Here is a 21456-nt window from a genome sequence, read left to right as displayed (position 1 = left end):
TTGAAGAGGAGAATGTGGGTTTTCTGGCTGCTGAGGAACTGCAGGTTTTTGCTGTTGAGACACATCAGCTGCAGTGTATTAAACTGCTGAGATTCCTCAATCAAATATAAAATTATTATTATACATGGTTTATAAAGCACCAACATTTCACACAGTGCTTTACAAAATAAAGGGAGACTGTACAGTTACAAAACAGTTCCAGATAAGCTTGTTATGGGGGCCTGCCCTTTAGCGTTTTTTTTTCCCAGTTGATATATACCCAGTTACTCATCCTCAATGTTTTGTGCTGTACGTGTTGGCATTTTCAGGTTCGAAGATGGATGAGGGTGAAGTAGCTGAAGCACGATGTGTATTTAGAGGCATAGAACACATCCTGCGTATCCGAAACACTGATGATCGCCTAGAAGTAGAAGTTGAAGATGCCCTCACAACCGACCAGTGGAGGGGCGAGTTTGATGCAGAGTGTGAGTATTTCTGTGTAACAATAATGCATAGGTTCTTGTGTTTTGTATTTGCCTATAGTGTACTTTTTTTTTTCTCATCCCTTGGTGTAAATGGGTATCTCTGATCTGCATTTCTTTGCAGTTATTGAAGACCTTACTCACAAGACCGGAAACTTCAAGCAGTTTTCAATATTTTGTAACATGGTGCACTCTGCACTTACTCAGGTAACATGCTTAAATGTCATTTTGTTTTGGAGTTGCATGGTCACTTAACCCATTCACTCCTAGTTACCGCTTAAAAACAGAATTAAGATTGCAGTTCCCACTCTCGTGAGTGTTATTAAAAGGCAGCTGGTTTCTGTTGCTGGGGTAGATACCAGAAGAGTTTAGGAAACCAAAAGGAAACAAATCACCGCTCTGAAAGCAGCCAGCTGAGCCGGATGGATCCCGAGCAACTGTGGCAGTCCTGCTGGATTGGGTGCTCACCAAGGTCCGCAACCTGAGAAGTCCATGTAAGTAGAAAAGAAAGTGGCACTTCCAGACCCAGGAACTTGGAAACTTGAGTTTTATTCTTCAAATCAAAGGTACAACATCAGACAGGAACACAAAACAAACTGGACAGCAGACGCGTTTCACACCTTTGTGCTTATTCATTGCTGGATGCAACAGCACAAGAAGTACCAAGAAGGAATATGGCTATGCTGTTGGAAGCTTGAATCCCCCTAATGGTTGTTCGCTTCACAGTCACAGAGTATGTCCTTGACTGCATGTTTATCCAAAAAAGTTTCAGTGGTATTTCAGAATCCAAGATTAGACATCACACTCAAATCTCTTGCTTAATGAAACACAGATTAACACAGTACGATATATTCTGTCAATTGCCTGACAATTTGCCAAGAATGAAAGCCTAAAGCCAGCCATAGATGGTTCAAATCTCGGCTGGCTCAGCAGGGGCCGGCCAAGATTCGAACCTTGTATGGGCAGGCTGATTGTACCCAAGTTGATCGCTGGATCAGCTTGGGTACAACCAGCCTGTCTGATTTTGCATGAAATTATTGCTAGCAGCTATTATAGCTGCTAGCAGTAATCACTTTGTTCTCTCGGTGGGGTTGGCTCACCCTGCCCCACTGCCAGAACACAATAGCTCCGTGGGAGGGATTCTCTCACCAATACTGTCTGTTGATGGGGGAATCAAGTGATTTCTTTCTTGCAACCCGAGGTTGCAGGAAAGAAAAGTGCTCCATCTATGGCAGGCTTTAGACATGAAGTTGTACAAGTGACATTACTTTAGAGTAAGGTTATTACTGATAAGACCCTTTAGCTGCTGCTTAGCATTCATAAAAGAAGTCATGTATTTTTGTAACTGAGAATTTTTCCATGCAGATGTTCCATTTGTTTTTCCTAGACCAGTGAATCAGTAACACTTGACCTCCTGACCTATGCAGACCTGGAGTTACTACGCCATAGAAAGGCTGGTGGGGCTCAGCGCCAGCCCCCCCCATCCAAAAGCTCAACACTCAGTTCCAAGCGATACCTTATACTCATCTACTCCGTAGAGTTTGACAGGTGATTCTTAAGTGTCATTAAGGTTTACTAAAAAAAAAAAAAACCTCAGACATTCTTCTTAACTGATTAGTTTATGTTTACAGAATACATTATCCTCTACCTCTGCCCTACGTTGGTAAACCAGACCCTGTCTATTTGCGGCAAGTGATTAGGGGGCTCAAGGAGGAGCTGGCTGCTCTCAAACTAGCACCCAACGTAGAGAACAGAGAGGCTGAAATCGGACATCTGCGTGAAGAGTGAGTACTGCAGTAACTCTGAAGGGCATTGTTTGTTTTCCAAGTTTTTCCTGTTCTCTGATTGTTGGCACTGTCTTTGATCTGCAGGCTGCAAAGGGTGACTGAGGAGAAACGAGAGGTTGAGCTTACCTTACAGAGATTAGCGGACGTTGAAATCCCCATTGGAAAGGAAGCCAGCCACACAAAAATCCTAAAGAGGGCAGTACAGACCTTGGAGTCAGAGCTACAAAAAGAGCGAAGCCGGAATCAGCGGCTTGCCAATAAGAGGAGGGAGGAATGCCGTCAGCTAACAGAGCAGGTAAAGATCACAGTATTTTTTTTTTTTTTTGCAATAGTATTTTCATTCTGCTCTCAATTTTCCTTCTCCTACAAACCACTAATAGTTGTTTTTTTTTTTTTTTTTTTGCTAATAAACTGTAGGGGGTGCTTTCCTTAGAGGTTGCAGATTTTTAGGGTAATTTCTTAATCCTGAAGTGAAGCAAATCCATAATCCCTTTTTAGGACAGATGTCCACAACATTTGCATGCTGTCAACATAGTTGCTAGATTTTGTGTTTCTAGCTTGAGTTCTCCTTTAGCAGCCAGTGGGACCTTTTTCAGGTACAGTAGTCCAGTGGAGGGTGAATACTTAAGTAAAGTGCTGTCTGCAGAGGTGACATGTGCTTTAAATAAGTATTCAATCCCTATCCAACCTAGACAGATGGCAATACAATCATTTTCTAGTAGTTAAAAAGGGTCAGAAAAGACAACATTTAAACATGGTTGGAGTGGGCTTCAATATGTCAAGCCAGAAAGAGTGGATCAGGGAGGTGTTTATTACAAGTTATGTGGATTCCATTTTTTTTAATAGCATCAGCCACAGTAAAAGCTTACCATTAAAAATGGATGTATACAAAACCATGGTTTTTCACAGAAAACATGGCGGTATGGGAGTCCCTAATCTGGCTGCCTACTACAAGGCGTGTGTTCTGGACCAACTTAGATACTGGTGGACGCCGTCTCCGCACAAAACATGGGCTTCCATAGAGTCTTCTGAGGTCCCAGGGCTCGACTTACAGTTAGTTCTCATTGCTTTTGCACTGGGGGATTGGCCTGGGACTTCCGAGAACCAGATTGTGCAAGCCTCCATCTCCCTGTGGAGGGACTTTGGCCATTTGCAACCCCCTGCACCTTCCATGCATACTAGGGATGCACCAAAATTTCGGCCACCGAAATTATCGGCCGAAAAATGAGCCTATCCCATTTCAGCCAATAATGGGTTAACATTGCCGAAAATAATGGCCGCCGTGAGGAAGGAGGAGGGCGCAGGGCAGGTTTTAAAAGTCCCGCCTCTGGCCGGCCGCCCGCCTCTCAATGACGTCCCTACTACGATCTGTGCATGAATGGACATACCAGGCGGGAGGGCGGGGTGAGCGGCTGCTATAGATACTAGAACTATGTGATCCATCCCTGTCAGCTCAGCGTGACTATGTGTGAATGAGAAGTGACCTGACATCGGGCGGGGGGAGCGGCCGCTAATAACTATAACTATGTGAGCTTCACTTCACTGTCAGGCATGTATCTCCGCTGACAGTGAAGCTCACATAGTTATAGTTATTAGCGGCCGATCTCCCCGCCCGATGTCAGGTCACTTCTCATTCACACATAGTCGCGCTGAGCTGACAGGGATGGATCACATAGTTCTATCTATAGCGGCCGCTCGCCCCGCCCTCCCGCCCAGTATGTCACTTCATTCAACACAGATCGTAGTAGTGACATCACCGGGAGGCGGGCCGCCGGCCAGAGGCAGGACTTTTGAATGAAGGACACCCGAGGAGGGACGCTGAGCCAGAGGGAGGGGGGGGGGGGAGGGTGTACTGCCGAAGGGGGCGCTGAGGCAGCTTACCAATGGTTTTTGTATTATGAAGCATGAGGGGGTTAATGTATTGTCACTGCTGGTCACTCATCTATTAGTGACCGACCAGTGGCAGGTAATTAACCCCTTTGTGCTGCATTAGTGCAACCAGTATCAGTGTTAATTAACACTGGTTGCACTGACACTGGTTGCACTAATGCAGCACAAAGGGGTTAATTACCTGCCACTGGTCGGTCACTAATAGATGAGTGACCAGCAGTGACAATACATTAACCCCCTCATGCTGCATAATACAAATACCATTGGTAATTAAATGAACCTCTTGCCAACCCGTCACAGTACATATACTGCGACAGGGTGGCAGCGACAGGTGTACGTCGCTGCCTGTTTTTGGCGTATGCCCCTCTTCTATCCATTTTAAAAAATTTTTGGGGAAAAAGTCATTTTCGGTTTTCGGCCAAGGGCATCCTGCATTTTCGGTTTTGGCCCAAAATTTTCATTTCGGTGCATCCCTAATGCATACTATACGAGTTCCATTGAAGGTGCTGTGCCACTTTCTCCCGCACCTAGATATACAACCGTGGATGCGCAAGGAAGTATTGCGCCTTAGCGACCTGTTCCATGACTCCCGCATACGGTCGTTTGATAGCTTACAAACCCACTTCAACCTCCCACAGAGTGCTTTCTTCTCCTACCTCCAAATCCAATCATTCCTCCACAAACACCCGCTCCCCACTACTGTAGAAATCCCCAGTTTGGTACACCTTTTCTTCCAGAACACGGCCACTCATATCAAAGGTATCACGCTGTTTTACGCTATTTATAACAACCACAACCTTTTCTCTAAACCTCCTTCAGTCACCAAATGGGAAGGTACCCTGTCGTCCTCATTCTCCGATTCCACATGGCTGAAAGCCTTTGCCTCCACCTATGTTGCCACGAAATGTGTTACCCATTGGGAACAGTACCATATGGTGCTCCACTCCTGGTACCTCACCCCCTTCAAGCTCTCTAAGTTCTATCCTTCCCACCCCTCCCTATGCTGGCGACAGTGTGGAGATATAGGTACTCTGTACCACACGGTGGTCTTGTGTCTCACTGCGGTCCTTCTGGAACAAATTATTTACATTCATTTCGGACATAACACAAGAGAAGGTCTCCCCCATCTCTGGCTTTAGCCAACCTGCATATTAATATTCATGAATTTCAGCCTCGCCATAGAACCGTTATTATACATTTGCTTATTGCAGCACAATCTGCTATAGCTACACACTGGAAATCTCCTGTACCCCCTTCTTGTAATGAAGTCATCCTAGCACTTAACCACCATTGTATGATGGAGGAAACGCTTGCCACTCCCTCGTTCCGGAGGAAGTGGGAAGCTTGGCTGTCTCACCCCAAGTGCACGATCTCAGACTGATCTTGTTACCTGGACCTAGCTGGACCTTTCTCTATCTTGTTTTTCATACCCTTTCCCTCCTCTCCTTGCTCTTTCCTAACTCCACCTCTACCTTGATAACTGGGTCGACTTCATGTATCTTGCTCTACGTTCTGGGCATGTTGTGATACGGGAATGGTTATACGATTGTTAGTTTTGATGGTCTGTGAACCTGTAGAGGTCTATCTCCTGTCATCCTCCCGGGGCATAGTTTGTTCCCCCTGGGGTGCCCGGGGGGTGATGTCAGACGTGTTATGGATATGTTCACACACCTGTATACGTAAGCTATGATATATAATGATACGTGTATTTGCTCTCTCTTACTGTTGTGTACTCTACGCCTTGACCCTATTTTATACTACTGTGATTTGTTCACTTGGCTGTTTATCCCAGTTATGCCTGCTAAAAACTCAATAAAAACTATTGAAACTAAAAATGTATACAGTGTGCAGCTAAGAGAGGAAATATTGGAGCCTGTATGAATTTCTGGCCTCCGCACCTACTGACGATCTGCCTGTATCCCTGATTTAGCTGGAAGAAGCACAAGCAATGGAACGGACCCTTCGTTTGAAAGTGAAGAGTCTGACCACAGAGCTAGCTATGTACAAAAGAGGGTAAGGAAACCCATTTGAAAATATTTTAGAATCTTCTTGTTTTATCCTTAATCATCTTCACCGACGTGTGCGAGAAGCTCCACCTAAGCCAAAAATATCCTCTCCAATCAATATATTATTGTCACCCCAGTTATTTCGGTTTCCTCCAGCCTAACAGGAACATCAAAACCATTTGTTGTTTTCTCTCAGGCCTTCATTCTACTTTTAGGGGTCTCTCATTATCTGCTACCATATGATTTTGGGAACAGTGGACCTGGAGAGGTTGCACATCTGGTCTTTTCCGGGCTATGATGATTATTTATTATTATTCTTATTATTATTATTATTATTATTATTATAATATTTTATTGTTTCTACTTGTGGGACCCCATTACTATCTTGGTTTTCTCTAAGATCTCTTCTCTGCCTGAGTTGAAGCAACTATCCCCTTGAGCTCAGATGCTCTAGTGGAGGCCTCCCTTATCCACATTTCGGCAGGCTCAGAGTCCTCCCTTATGAAGAGCCTTCGATGTATACTGCTGATTCTTGCAGGCAAACCATAGTGCAGAGATTGAATGCTCTTTGTGCTCCCGTCTGCCTTTGGCATGGCAATTTGGAGGCAGAATCTTCAGCACCAATACCTCTCAAGCTGCAGAGTTCCAACTCCTTCCCACCCTTATGATGTGCAGAGTTACTGGGGGCTACTTAATCCATTTTATCTTCAATTACATTCTCCTGTTATCCCTTTTTTGTAGCAAGGAGAGGTAACAACCTAGGGGGTGTCTGCTGAAGTTTTAATTTCATAAATTTTGCCTATGTATAAATGTTCAACAGGGGAGTAGACGGTTTAGAGATGAGACCTTTTGGCTTCTGAGGCCTGACCAGGGTATCTTTTGTGGGTTTTTTTTTTTTTCGTGTTGCATTGAAGGAGGCTACGAGAGCTTCATATTTACTTTATTTCTTATGCTATTTTACAGGCGTGTCACACCAACTGGCCCCTCGCCACAGAGCCGTTCCAGTTCTGCTGGCCGGGGTCCTATTCAACGCAATAACTCTCGTGGAGAGGTTGGCATTCGAAGAGATAGGTCCACATCCCGGGAACGAAGTGGCCTGAGCTCTGGAGAAGGAAGGACTAGACAGTCGAGGTTATCGCCTTCCCCAGTGGGTAAGCAGTGCTTTCCTTTGATTGCCATAAAATTATATGCATCTGGCAAAGCTGCAGTCACACCCAATATACTCTGAACTAGGATTTTAGAGGAACTTCTAACTCCACTATTTCCCCTCCACTTGAACACTACATGTGACCTTTTGAATCTATGTGTGGGGAACAGGACCCAGTTAGACCTACCATCTCCACATTATATGCTCTGCTTTTTGGCAGAGATGAGACACAACCCTTGTCTTCTACAGTAATGGGAGAGGGAATAACAACTATCCTTCATACAAGAACACGAGGAGTGGTTATTATACTTTTTTCATAAGTCATACATTTTATACTAACATTCAGGAAACGGTTTAGAAGTTCCTAAGGAGGTGGTATAGGGTCCCTAACGACATCCTGAATTCCTTCTCTACGACATGTTGGCTGTGGGTCCATGTCCTAGGCTTTTTGAGTTTTGAAATGATGTGAAAATCATCACCCAAAAATTTACAAACTTTCATGTCCCTGATGAACCGGCCTTCTTCCTGCTCCACCACAACAGAAAACATACAAGAACACTAAGCACCCTGGCAAATGTTGCCAGAGCATGTGTCCCAGTACTTTGGCATAGGCAGTAACCCCCTAGTAGGCCAGGGTTAGGCAACCTTTTGAGAGGTGGTGGACTACGTGAACAACATGGAAGAGATCAAGATCACTTTTGGGCGTCGCTCTGGTTTTTTTTTTTTTTTTTAAAGAAATTAACTTAACTAGGCCCCAATAAAAAGTAGAAATGGCATGGAGAAATCTTAGAAAACTTTAGTAAAACTAATGTCACTAAAATTATAAACTTGGCCTACCTTAAAAGTTAGCTTTAGTGAGGGATTTGTCAATCTCGTTCACAATTTGTTTCATGTCTGGAAAGTAATTGGCCACCCCAAGTCTGATTAGTCCATCATGTACAGAGGTCAGTAGGATGTAGAGCAGTGTACAGGGGTTGATAGGATGTAGGGCAGGGTACAGAGGTCGGTAGGGTGCAGGGCAGTGTACAGAGGTCGGTAGGGTGCAGGGCAGTGTACAGAGGTCGGTAGGATGCAGGGCAGTGTACAGAGGTTGGTAGGATGCAGGGCAGTGTACAGAGGTCGGTAGGATGCAGGGCAGTGTACAGAGGTTGGTAGGGTGCAGGGCAGTGTACAGAGGTTGGTAGGGTGCAGGGCAGTGTACAGAGGTTGGTAGGGTGCAGGGCAGTGTACAGAGGTTGGTAGGGTGCAGGGCAGTGTACAGAGGTTGGTAGGGTGCAGGGCAGTGTACAGAGGTTGGTAGGGTGCAGGGCAGTGTACAGAGGTTGGTAGGGTGCAGGGCAGTGTACAGAGGTTGGTAGGGTGCAGGGCAGTGTACAGAGGTTGGTAGGGTGCAGGGCAGTGTACAGAGGTTGGTAGGGTGCAGGGCAGTGTACAGAGGTTGGTAGGGTGCAGGTCAGTGTACAGAGGTTTTGTAACATATAGGGGTCGTTAGTATGTAGGACAGATTATAGGAGACAGCAGGGTGGAGGACATTAGTGCAGTTGTACAGGGCTCAGCAGAGCGGAGAACATTAGGGCAGTATACAGGGCTCAGCAAGGGAATGCCTCCACCGCCTGGGCACAAAAGGAGTGTTTTTGTCAGAAGTGGTTCTACTTGAACATCTACAGCAGGGTACAGTGAGGCTATACCAACCCCAGCCCCCCCCCCCCCCCCGCACACCTTCCAATCACTTTTATGAATCAAGTTTTTATGAATGACCCCATCTATGACTACTCTTCCTCTTTTTGATCTTACATATTTCTAGTTCATATCCATATTTAGAACCAGCTTTTTTTCCAACTGGGAAGACATTGTCAAGGAAGCCTGCTTGATATTGTATTGACACTGGACCATGACTAGAGCATTAGTTCAGAGGATCAATTTGCATACTTCCTTGCTGTCTACTTTAAAATCATTTATAAAAAATATATAGACTCTGTTCAAGCATTTAATATACATCTTTTAATTTGTGCTATCCTTTAGCTATCCGCCCTCCACGGTTTGATCCTACAGCCTACATCCGAGACAGAGAGCGTAAGCAGAAAGATGTTGACTTAAAGAAGTGAGTAACTAGACTTCCATTCGTACATCTGCCTTTGGTTCTTGTTCAAACAGATGCTTGTGCCTGTTTGAATTTGGGGTGGCTCTGTATAGAGCTATTTAACTGGGCACTTACCAGTGCTAATCTTTTGTGGTATATGTTCACCTATTCAATGTGATTTATTGGAGCCCACGTGGAAAGCACTTGAAAGTATTGTGCAAATTTGCTCAGTCACATAAGAGTTTGCTTCACTTCTGCATCCAAGTCCTACTAAAACTAATCAGCAGGCTTTACCCCTACTTCCCTTGTAATTATTTCCCTTCTGAGCCATGTATACAATATCTCACAAAAGTGAGTACACCCATCACATTTTTGCCAAATGTTTTATTATATCTTTTCATGTGACAACACTGAAGAAATGACACTTTGCTACAGTGTACAGCTTGTATAACAGTATAAATTTGCTTTCCCCTCAAAAAAACTCAACACACACCGCCATTAATGTCTAAACTGCTGGCAACAAAAGGGAGTACACCCCTAAGTCAAAATATCCAAACTGAGTCCAAAGTGTCAATATTTTGTGTGGCCACCATTATTTTCCAGCACTGCCTTAACCCTCTTGGGCATGGAACTCACCAGAGCTTCACAGGTTGCCACTGGAGTCCTCTTCCACTCCTCCATGACGGCATCACGGAGCTGGTGGATGTTGGAGACCTTGCACTCCTCCACCTTTCGTTTGAGGGTGCCCCACAGATGCTCAATAGGGTTTAGGTCTGGAGACATGCTTGGTCAGTCCATCACCTTTACCCTCAGCTTCTTTAGCAAGGCAGTGTTCCTCTTGGAGGTGTGTTTGGGGTCGTTATGTTGAAATACTTCCCTGGGGCCCAGTCTCTGAAGAGAGGGGATCAAGCTCTGCTTCAGTAAGTCACAGTACATGTTGGCATTCATGTTTCCCTCAATGAACTGTAGCACCCCTGTGCCGGCAGCCCCAGACCATGACACTCCCACCGCCATGCTTGACTGTAGGCAAGGCACACTTGATTTTGTACTCCTCACCCCGTTGCCACCACACAGGCTTGACACTATCTGTTTATCTTGGTCTCATCAGAGAAACAGGACATGGTTCCAGTAATACATGTCCTTAGTCTGCTTGTCTTCAGCAAACTGTTTTTGGGCTTCATTGTGCATCATCTTTAGAAGAGGCTTCCTTCTGGGATGACATCCATGCAGACCAATTTGATGCAGCGTGCAGCGTATGGTCTGAGCACTGACAGGCTGACCCCCCACCCTTTCAACCTCTACAGCAATGCTGGTAGCACCCATACATCTATTTCCCAAAGACAACCTCTGGATATGACGCTGACCACGTGCACTCAACCTCTTTGGTCGACAATGGAGAGGCCTGTTCTGAGTGGAGCCTGTCCTGTTAAACCACTGTATGGTCTTGGCCACTGTGATGCAACTCAGTTTCAGGGTCTTGGCAGTCTTCTTATAGCCTAGGCCATCTTGATGTAGAGCAACAATTCTTTTTTCAGATCCTCAGAGTTCTTTACAATGAGATGCCATGTTGAACTTCCAGTGACCAGTATGAGAGAGTGAGAGCGATAACACCAAATTTAACACACTTGCTCCCCATTCAGACCTGAGACCTTGTAACACTGAGTCACATGACATCGGGGAGGGAAAATGGTTAATTGCTCCAAATTTGGACATTTTCACTTAGGGGTGTACTCAATTTTGTTGCCAGCGGTTTAAACATTAATGGCTGTGTGTTGAGTTATTTTGAGGGGACAGCAAATTTACACTGTTATACAAGTTGTACAATCACTACTTTTACATTATAGCAAAGTGTAATTTCTTCAGTATTGTCACATATTTTATTACATCTTTTTACAAAAATATGAGGGGCCTACTCCCTTTTATGAGATACTGTATGTATATATCTTTTTTATTGAACTTTTCATTGGGTGTAAGTGTGTAGCAAAATACATGTGCATTACAAATATCAATAAAGGGTTTAGTGTGCTTCTATTAGGCTTCTAAACAGTTTAACTACTTATTGCAGAGTTCGACGAGCATTGCCATCCCCATCCAGTATGAGAGGACAGAGGCGCAGTTCGTCAGGTGGGTCACCTTTTACATCTTAATATGTATTTATTTTTTTGTATGCCTTTTTTATTTGTTTAGAGGATCGTTCTACTATGCTTCTAGATACATAGCACTTGAACCTATTAATGCTGTTTACATAAGCATTACTTAGTTACCTATATATGCTTCATTTCTGAAATAGTTGAGAGTCTTCGAAGTCATCGATCCTATCAAAGCTCTGGAGATGAAATGGAGTATGTCAATCCATTACCCAACAGGTAAAGTTACATACTGTCTATACTGGGCCTATAGTTCAACAAGAAGTTACAGGATATATATAAAAAACTATGTGAAGGCACCTAATACCCAATACTTTAGTGTTCACTATCAACCTGCTGCTCCTTTAAATCGGGAAAAAACACCTAAAACAGGAAAATACTAGTTAAATGTAGGCGCTGATTGGTGATCCATGTGTACATAAAGTGAGATTCTCCAAATCAAGTAAAATTAACAGAGTATATATGTGAAAATAAATCTGAATACTAACTAATAAACCTGTAGTTTAAAAAGTACTAAAGTGCATAAGTCATTGTACCCATGGAAATGAAAAATCCATAGAATTAAATCCCATCTATTGTAAAGTGCTAAGTGTATCCATTGCCATATAATCAAAATTATTGCACCAAACATCCTATTAAAAAAGTGCTAAAATGCATAGGGTTATAAGTCTATGAATAGGAAGAGCTGCGTCTGTCAAAGAACTTCAGAGAAAAGGATTTTACGGTAAGTTCTTACAAAAATTTAGTTTTTCTTTTACTTCCACTTTCAATGAGGATAAACAGAACAAATAGGGTGAATCTCCATATCAGTGTCACAGACCGCAATAAAATCTGACCAGTACTAATCTCTCTCCACTATCCAAAACCTAAAAAGAAAGTTTTGCCTTTAGTGACACTTTTAACTAGTTCCCGCCCGCGCTATAGCCGAAAGACGGCTACAGCACGGGCTCTAATTTCCGGGACGCCGTCTTTAAACGGCCTCCCAGTAACAGGCTCCCCGCGAGCATCGGGGAAAATCTGTGTCGGCCGTGTCCCTTGGACACAGCCAATCACAGATCGTGGTGAATGGCCAATCACAGCGGCCATTTGCCACGCGATCGGAACATCCAATGAGAGATGATCTCAAATGTAAACATATGAGATCATCTCTCATTGCCAGCTCTCCTTCCTCACACAGAGACTGCGTGTGAGGAAGAGCCGATCAGCGGTTAGGGAACACAGAGAAATGTAATCAGGGCACTGATCACCAGTGCCCTGATTACACAAGAGGGAAATAAAATGCCATAACTGCCCACCATCAGTGCCCACAATCAGTGCCCATAGTGCTGCCAGTCAGTGCCCATCAGTGCCTGCTCATCTAGGCACTGATGGACACTGACTAGCAGCACTATGGGCACTGAGTGTGGGCACTGATGGTGCCTCTCAGTTACCAGCAGTGCCACCTATCAGTGCTCATCACGCCTATCAGTGCTCATCAGTGCGGCATATTAGTACCTCATCAGTGCCACCTCATCAGTGCAGCCTATCAGTGCCGCCTCATCAGCGCACATCAGTGAAGGAGAAAAATGTATTTATTTTCAAAATTTACTCACAGAAAATAAGACTTTTTTTTTTTTTTTTTTTTTTTCAAAATTCTTTGTAAGAAATAAAAAACCCAGAGGTGATTAAATATCACCAAATGAAAGCTATTTGTGTGAAAAAATGATAAAAATGTCATATAGGTGCAGTGTAGCATGACCGCGCAATTGTCATTCAAAGCCTGAGAGCGCTGAAAGCTGAAAATTGGCCTGGGCAGGAAGGGGGTGAAAGTGCACTGTAGGCAAGTGGTTAAAGGGAAGTTGAGGTTCTGCATATTGGATCCATAATATTCCACAGGGATGGATTTGAAGATAGAAATGTTGCACTCCAGCACTACTGTTATCGTTTTAGGTACTTTTTAGGCCAGGACAAGTTAACTTGCCATATATCATGCAGTCAATTTATATGTAAATAGCTTTGTATTGCCTTCTTGTACCATCTGTAGTTTTGTGTATGTCAAATTTGTGCACACTACTCACAATGTGCTCTAACCATATTATAGTGGTGAAAGAAAACAGGCCACACGTGGCAGGAAACCCTTTGCCCCTTCATCATGGAATAGCAGGAATAGTGTAAGTTGTTATTTTTAAATGCTACGCTTTCTTGCTGATGCCCTGTTTCTCAGCATGAAATAGTATTTAGTACATTGGTTGTCACTTGGTTTGTGTCAGTTGGAGAATTTTACTTTTTCCTCTGGATCTGCAGGGGAAGAGAGACCGATCATCCAGCAAAAAGAGGCTTTCCAGCACACCAAACTATAACCGGAAAATTGAGAAAGGTAGCTAACTTTGTTTCTCATTTTTGGTTTTTTATGTAGATTAGTGCAAAATTGAAATTGTTGTTCATAGTCCTCTATCTTGATCTTTCAAAGGAAAGAGGGAATCTAGTCGTTATGCGCCACATTCATAAATATGCACCTCAGATTTTGAAATGTAGTTTTCCTATCGTTCATTGACAGACGTAGCTCCATATTCTTCTTAACCATTGGGTTTTGCTGCCCCCTACAGAAGTAGGATGCTAGGCAGAAAAAATCTTTACCACGCCTATGGGTCAGTCCCTGCAGGCATACACCCACTCACTTTGCCATAGGATCCAGTTTGTTTCTGCCTAGTTTAGGAGTAGGACCTTGTTACCGACTGGGACTTCGGTCTTAGCTTGTCTTTTTTTATTTTAAAGGGAACATTTGTTAAAAAATTAAATTTTTTTAGCTTGTTGCTGAGAGAATGCAATCAACACCCGGACTGGGTTTCAGATTGGATATCCTAGATCCTTAAGCTCTCCCAGCCCAACCAGCGAGCGTGTGAAGGTTATAGCTCAGCGTAGGCCTCGCCACAACAAAACCCCAGTGGACGGGGTCTGGCCCGTGAGTGAAACACCTCGCCGGGACGCACAGGACCTGGTTCGGCCTGAGTCGCAGCGTACCCCTTGGCCGTCAGCACCCCCCACCCCGAGTGGAGAGGTAGTCTGTGCAGAGTGGCGCCCACCCGATGTCGTTGGTATGGTGAGTAGTATCACTCCATAGCTCTGGCGGTCTCAGGGCTGACGTGGGCCCCTCAGCTGGGAAGGTCAGACCCTTGGGTACCCCTCATTCCCCCTGGCCTCTCGGTATGTACCAGGCTCCCCGAAGGACTTCCTCCCCATCATCATAAAGGTCCCTATCTCAGTCAGCGACGGGTGGTCGCGCCGGTGCCGGTGTAGCCGATCCGTCCCTGTCGGCCCCCCAACCCCCCCCCCCCCCCCCCCGATGCCACTAATCGTTTGAACCACTGCAGATCAGGCTTTAAAAAAGGCTCTATCAGAGCTCCCCTTTACGGTGGACGGTTTGTTTGGATCCTCGTTGGATGAACTGATCAAGGGTCTTACAGGTGGGAAGAGTACTCTTCTTCTTCAATCCTCCAAGGGCAAGTCACTGTAATAGAAAGGGGCCTTTTCGTGCCTCCGGCAAGCAGGAGAAAGGATCTAAGCCATTTAGATCTTCTGGGGGTTCAAAGAAGATATGGTCGGGTAAGCCGAGAGCGGGCCAATCCAGATCTACAGACAAATCCCCGTCTGCATGGAGGGACGCCCTCACCTGTAACTGGGGTGGAGGGACATCTTTGCTTCTTTCCGGAACCATGGACCTCCTTGATTCAGGACAAATGGGTCCACTAACTGATCATATCGGGTTACAAGATCAAATATTCCGGTCTCGAACGTCCAATCTATGTCTAGCTCCAGATCTATGAGAGGCAGTACAAGATCTGCTGTCGCAAGGCGTGATTGTGCTGGTTCCCTCTCGGGAACGCTTTCAGAGATTCTATTCAAACCTGTTCACTGTTCCCAGGAAAGAAGGCAAAGTGCGTCCAATCCTGGACCTGCTTTGTGTAGATACAAAAATTTTGAATGGAGTTTATTCGCATGGTAGTGGCGTCCCTACACCAAGGAGACTTTTTGGCCTCCATCGATATCAAGGACGCATATATACACATCCCTATTTACGCTGGACACCAGCGTTTTCTTCGCTCTGCTGTAGGAGAGGAGCATTATCAATTTGTGGCATTACCCTTTGGTTCCACCTCCTGCTCCCAGGGTTTGCACCAAAGTGTTGGCTCTGGTATTGGCATTACTGCAACAACGAGGGATTGTGGTACTGGGGTACCTGGACTATCTCCTCTTAAGAGCAGACTCACATTCAGTCCTGTTGGGCGACTTGACAATCACTGTACGGACCCAGCAAAAGTTTGGTTGGAACATCAATTTAAAAAAATCTGCTCTGGTACTATCTTCAAAACTGGATTATATGGGCATGACTCTGGACTCAGCTTTGGCGAGGAGGTTTCTTCCCCCGGAAAAGTTACAGAGGGCGATTTTTTTTTTTTTTTTTTGCTGTTATCCAGCAACCTGTCATCTCTGCTGATTTGCATGCGAGCCTTAGGCCTGATGGTGTCGACCTTCGAGGCGGTTCTGTTTGCTTAGTTCCACACGAGACCCTTACAAAGGGAAATTCTTGTCAAGTGGAACAAAGATCCAGAATGCTTGGACACTATGATTCGGTTGAGTCACAGCACAAAGAGTGCTCTTCTGGGGTGGCTTCATCGTTAGCCCTACGCCAGGGTAAGTCCTTCCTCCCATTGTATTGGACCGTGGTAACCACAGATGCCAGCCTGTCCGGCTGGGGAGGCGTTCTTAGGAAGCTGTGTGTCCAGGGGTCCTGGACCGTGGAGGAGTCCAGACTACCGATCAATATTCTGGAACTCCACAAAAAAGCTTTGCCTGAGTCACTGGAAAAATCGTCTGCAGGGTTGTCCAGTTTGGATTTAATCGGACAATGCCACGACCGTGGCTTACGTCAATCATAAAGGGGGCACCAAAAGTGTGTTGGTGCCCGGGAGGTGGCCGAGATACTGAAATGGGCAGAAAATTTTGTTCCAGCCCTTTCCATTGTGCATATCCCAGGTGTGGAGAACTGGCAGGTGGATTACCTGACTCTTCAGGCGTTGGATCAGGGGGAATGGTCCCTGTACCTGGAGGTGTTTTCACATGCTGTGTGTCCAGTGGGGGACACCCGACGTCGACCTGTTAGCCTCTCGACTCAACAAGTAGCTAGGTCTCGGGATCCTCTGGCGGACGCCACAGACTCACTGGTGGCTCCTTGGGGTCAGTATCGGCTGATCTATGCGTTCCCTCCGCTGAAACTCCTGCCGAGGCTTCTTCGCAGAATAGAGGTGGAAGGGATTCCAGTCATTCTGGTGGCCCCAGACTGAACTTGCCGGTCTTGGTATGCAGATCTGGTAAGGTTGGTCGCCAATGCTCCTTGGAGACTTCCTCTCAGGGAAGATCTGCTGTCTAAAGGGTCGATCTTCCATCCTGCTTTACAGTCGCTGGCTTTAACTGCGTGGCTGTTGAAAGCCAGGTATTGAAGGACAGGGGTCTTTCTGACTCAGTGATTCCTACACTGTTGAAGGCTAGACAATCTACCTCCAGGAAGATCTATCATCGTACGTGGAAATCGTACATCTCATGGTGTGAATCGTTGAAGGTGCATCCTCTCCTTTTTTCGATGGCTAGGATTTTGACCTTTCTCCAAAGAGGGCTTGAACAGCGGTTTGCCTTGGGTATTATAAATGGCCAAGTGTTGGCTTTGTCTGTGTTTTTTCCAATGCCCTTTAGCTATGTATTCACACTTTTATTCACGGGGTTCGCCATATGGCTCCTCCGAGACAATTACCGTTACCTCCGTGGGATCTTAACTTGGTACTGTCTATTCTTCAAAAACCTCCCTTTGAGAACATTAGGGAGATTCCTCTGCTTACACTGTTACAGAAGGTAGCCTTTTTGGTGGCTGTTACCTCTGCTTGCAGAGTATCTGAATTGGCGGGGCTATGCTGCCGTTCACCTTATCTGTTTCTCTACAGAGAGAAGTGCGTACTTCCACTTTATCAGTCATTTATTCCTAAGGTGGTTTCTGATTTCCATTTGAATGAAAACATTGTGCTGCCTTCACTCTCTCCTAAGCCCAAGCATCCAAAGGAAAATGCCTTACATTCTTTGGATGTGGTTCGGGCAATTAGGGTTTACCTGGCGGCTACTGAATCTCTCAGGAAATCAGACTCTTTTTGTCCACACGGATGGACCCCGAAAGGGATTGGCTGCGCCTGCCGCGACCATATTCAGATGGATCAGGCAGACGGTGGTACAGGCTTATTCACTAAAGGGTCGGGTTCCACCTTTCCCTGTTGCAAGTTTGCAAGGTTTTGCAGGCTGCTGTTTAAAAGAGAAAATATTCTCTTTGAGGGTGTATGTTTTTTTTCTAGGTGAGCTCCAGTTGTTCTTGGTTGAGCTTCATGTTCACTGGTTGGCTGAGTTTAGCCCTTGGGGAATTGCATTCTTTTCTGCGTTGTTTTCCCACCCCTCATGCAAATGCTGCTTTGGGATGTCCCAATGGTCAAGAAGAATATGGAGCTGCATCTGTCACTGAACGATAGAGAAAACTGGATTTTTGACTTGCCGTAAAATCCTTTTCTCTGAAGTTCATTGATAGACGCAGCACCTGCCCCTCTATTTCTGAGTGGGTTGGGGTTTTTTCTTCTAAACACTGCTTCCAACAAAAAGGAATCCTATAGCAGAGTGAGTGGGTGAATGCCTGCAGGGACTGCCCCATAGGCGTGGTAAAGATTTTTCCTGCCTAGTGTCCTACTCCTGTAGGGGGCAGCATAACCCAATGGTCAAGAAGAACATGGAGCTGCGTCTGTCAATGAACTTCAGAGAAAATGATTTTAGTAAGTCAAAAATCCAGTTTTTCTTTAAAACAAGTTGAGGTTTATACTTCTGTATATATCAAATCTAATTCAGTGTTCTTGCACCCAATGCAGAAAACCGCTTTGACCCAGTCTCTGACCTATCAGACATTGATGCCCGACTGCAGGCCCTGCAAGATTATATGAAGAACCTAGATACACGCACCTAAACTGGAGTCTAAAACACATTTTATCTTTTATGGTGGTGTTTTAGTCTAGAACTGTGCTGATTTATACATGGACAATCCAAATGGTTTTAATTTTAGACCAAATATACCCAAATTAAAAATGGAGAAAATAATCCCTTGGGAGACCATACATTACGAAACTTGCCAATTCCATGCTGTTTCTTGGTTGGATGATGCTACGGAATCTGCAATAAACATCAGAGGTTTCCAAGAAATCACCAATACTGAATCACACAGACTGCAGACGTGTGGCAAGGACCTAAACTTGCCTTTTCAAGACCTGAATTAATTTTACAAGAGGGTTTTACTTGGAATGCACTAAGTCAGTGGACCAAAAATTCAAGATGGGTCAATTTCCATTTCTCAGAATTGGATCTAAATTGGCTTACTTGAACCAGAAAGCATACAAAAAAATTTCAATGCAAATGAAGAGTCAGATTTATAGCTACTATGTGATTGATTGTATGATTTCTCTATAAATGTATTCCATTAATTGTTTGGACTTTTCTGGGTGGGTTGACAGCTTTTTTTTTTTTTTTTTGTAATGTGAGAAATGTTATTTATTTAGATTGTATTTTATTACATTTTAAGGCTAACTCCAGCCAGAATGTTATATCTTGTTTTGTACAGAAGGAGGAAGGGTTAGAATCTCTGGGAGATTTATCCTCCATTTATGTCCAGGAGACAGTGTCACAAGGACAGGAAGTGATGGGATAGGTATAATAGCAAATTTATATAGAAAGGGATTGTTTTTAGACCATCTACTATGTTTTTATTGCTCTTTATTTTCCTGTCCTGCTGTCACCTGTGCTCCTTCAGATTTCATGTACTGATGTCTCTGTAGAAGTGAGAGGAAATCTCCCCAGTGCAGACACAGGCAGCAGTTAAATCTTTACAGAGGTTCTGACTATTACTTGCTCTATTAAAAATAAAATTAAACCTTTGGCTGGAGTTGGGCTTGTTTTTGACAAAAATCTGTTTTTAAATATATTTTTATTCAAGATAAAATATTGTGTGGTCATTTTCATGTGCATAATTTTTTTATTAAGTTAAGAAAATATCAATATTACAGAATGATTCAAACAAGCCAGTTGTTCAGCCCTGGGGACCATTCAGTAACAGAAAGCATTATTGTCCCATTACATCAGTCATATACCATCATACAGATCACTAGGCAATACTTGCATGTGAAAATTAAATGTCAAACTGTATAGGTTAACAATATACATAAGAGTCACTTTACATATGTGGTGGGCTGCGCCAAGCACCTGTCACATAACTTAGTATATTTAGTAGGACAGCCTCTGTTTTTTTAACCGCTTTTTATAAAGAAGGGGTGGAATTCTCCTCTTGGACCCATACCTCAAGCGTTGGCGGGGTAACCCGTATCCAATTTAGCGCAACCACTTTGCGAGCAATGAAGAGCGTTCCAGGTAAAAAATATATTCCGAAATGTATCGGGGTCCACAAAGAAGCCAAGCAAGCAGGGTTTAGGGTCTAGAGACAAAGGAGGGCCCATATGCTCATAAAGGAACTGGACTGTTTGGATCCAAAAAGTCTGTACAATGGGACAACTTTAGGGATATAAGGGACTGTGAGAGGGTTTATAATGGGACACTCGAACAGGCGTTAGGTAGGCCCTGTGTAAAATGGACATCTGGGTCAGGCAGTCAGAGACCCTGGAAGAGACCATCTTGTATTAATTCAGTATTTCCTCCCAATTCACCTCTTCAACAGCTCCCAAGTCATGCTTACACTTGGTTTCAGCTCGATGGGCTTCCTTAGTCGCAGAGGAAGTTAGTACAGTGTGGAGATCAGTTTAGCTAGGTCAGTGCCCAGAATTATCTCTGTCAAGGAAACTGAGCTGGCACTGTATGTTTTAAGCTGTATGTAGTTAAAAGCATGGAATTGATGAGGGATAACATAGCCTGTCTGCCTGTAAACATTTTAAAGCCTGCAGCTGGAAACGCCTTTATATAGGTTTAGAACACCAGTGGAGTGGAGTGTGACTATGAAAAGGGGGGATTACCAAGTCTGGTTAGGGCTAACTCCCAAATGTGTGTGCAATGGAACGTTGGGATATGGCACTACCTGCTAGGTAGTATGTGAGTATATATTTGTTGGGGGTTGATCCAAGCCAATGTAGTATCTAATTCACATGAGACACTTATGGATATGAACTATAAAAAAAATAAATCAATCCTTGCACTGTGGAACTATAAAATCAAATGGTACTAAAGTGCCAGCAAGCTGGGTGCTATGTGCAAATACTGCTATATCAACCTCAGGTAATATTAAATGAAAAAATACACCTATAAGCTGTGGTGCTCATGATTAATTAGTTCCCAGGGCAACATGCTGTATAAATGAAGTATGAACCACCTGTTTTTAACCTTATCCGTGTTATGGTGATCCTTTAGTTAATTACCTCGGAAAGAAAAAATATTTTATTGCTGTGCTAAAACCAGTGTAAGGGCTCTTTCACACGGGCTTTCCGTATGTCCGCAAATCATCCTATTTTTTGCGGACATAATGTAAGTCTATGGCATTGCGGATGTTAGCGGAATACCATCCGCTGACATCCGATTTCCTTCCTTTCAGTTCTGTTCCGTTTTTTCGAACGGAACAGAACCCTATTTTTCCTCCGTTCAAAAAACGGAAAGGAAGGAAAATCGGATGTCAGCGGTGTCATCCGCTGACATCCGCAATCCCCATAGACTTACATTAGGTCCGCATATCATCCGCAAACGGATGGGATGATATGCGGACCTACGGAGCGGATGACAGAAATGTCATCCGCTCCGTGAAAAAAAAAAAAAAAAAAAAGGACCGCAGCGGAGCTCTCACACGGAAAGCCCGTGTGAAAGAGCCCTTACAGTGAATCCTGAAAAACAGG

General features: G+C 44.3%; 1 protein-coding gene across 1 annotated transcript in view; it reads left to right on the top strand.

Annotated features, from left to right (window-relative positions):
- Window positions 1–19016, top strand: part of CCDC61 (coiled-coil domain containing 61) — a 30181-nt gene extending 11165 nt beyond the window's left edge. The window contains exons 2-14 of the mRNA XM_082263583.1: window positions 309–464; window positions 586–668; window positions 1849–2009; window positions 2093–2245; window positions 2333–2543; window positions 6069–6151; window positions 7108–7295; window positions 9314–9392; window positions 11437–11495; window positions 11662–11737; window positions 13599–13668; window positions 13802–13874; window positions 18448–19016. Coding sequence (XP_082119709.1) covers window positions 317–464; window positions 586–668; window positions 1849–2009; window positions 2093–2245; window positions 2333–2543; window positions 6069–6151; window positions 7108–7295; window positions 9314–9392; window positions 11437–11495; window positions 11662–11737; window positions 13599–13668; window positions 13802–13874; window positions 18448–18542 — 1479 coding nt within the window. The 5' untranslated portion in view covers window positions 309–316 and the 3' untranslated portion in view covers window positions 18543–19016. The remainder of the gene's footprint in view (window positions 1–308; window positions 465–585; window positions 669–1848; window positions 2010–2092; window positions 2246–2332; window positions 2544–6068; window positions 6152–7107; window positions 7296–9313; window positions 9393–11436; window positions 11496–11661; window positions 11738–13598; window positions 13669–13801; window positions 13875–18447) is intronic.
- The last annotated feature ends 2440 nt before the right edge of the window (window positions 19017–21456 follow it).

Source organism: Pelophylax lessonae (assembly GCF_965119305.1).
Source record: "Pelophylax lessonae genome assembly, chromosome: 7".
Taxonomy (NCBI): Eukaryota; Metazoa; Chordata; class Amphibia; order Anura; family Ranidae; genus Pelophylax; species Pelophylax lessonae.
Note: the sequence above shows the minus strand (reverse complement) of the source record. Positions and strands in the feature narration are given on the sequence as shown.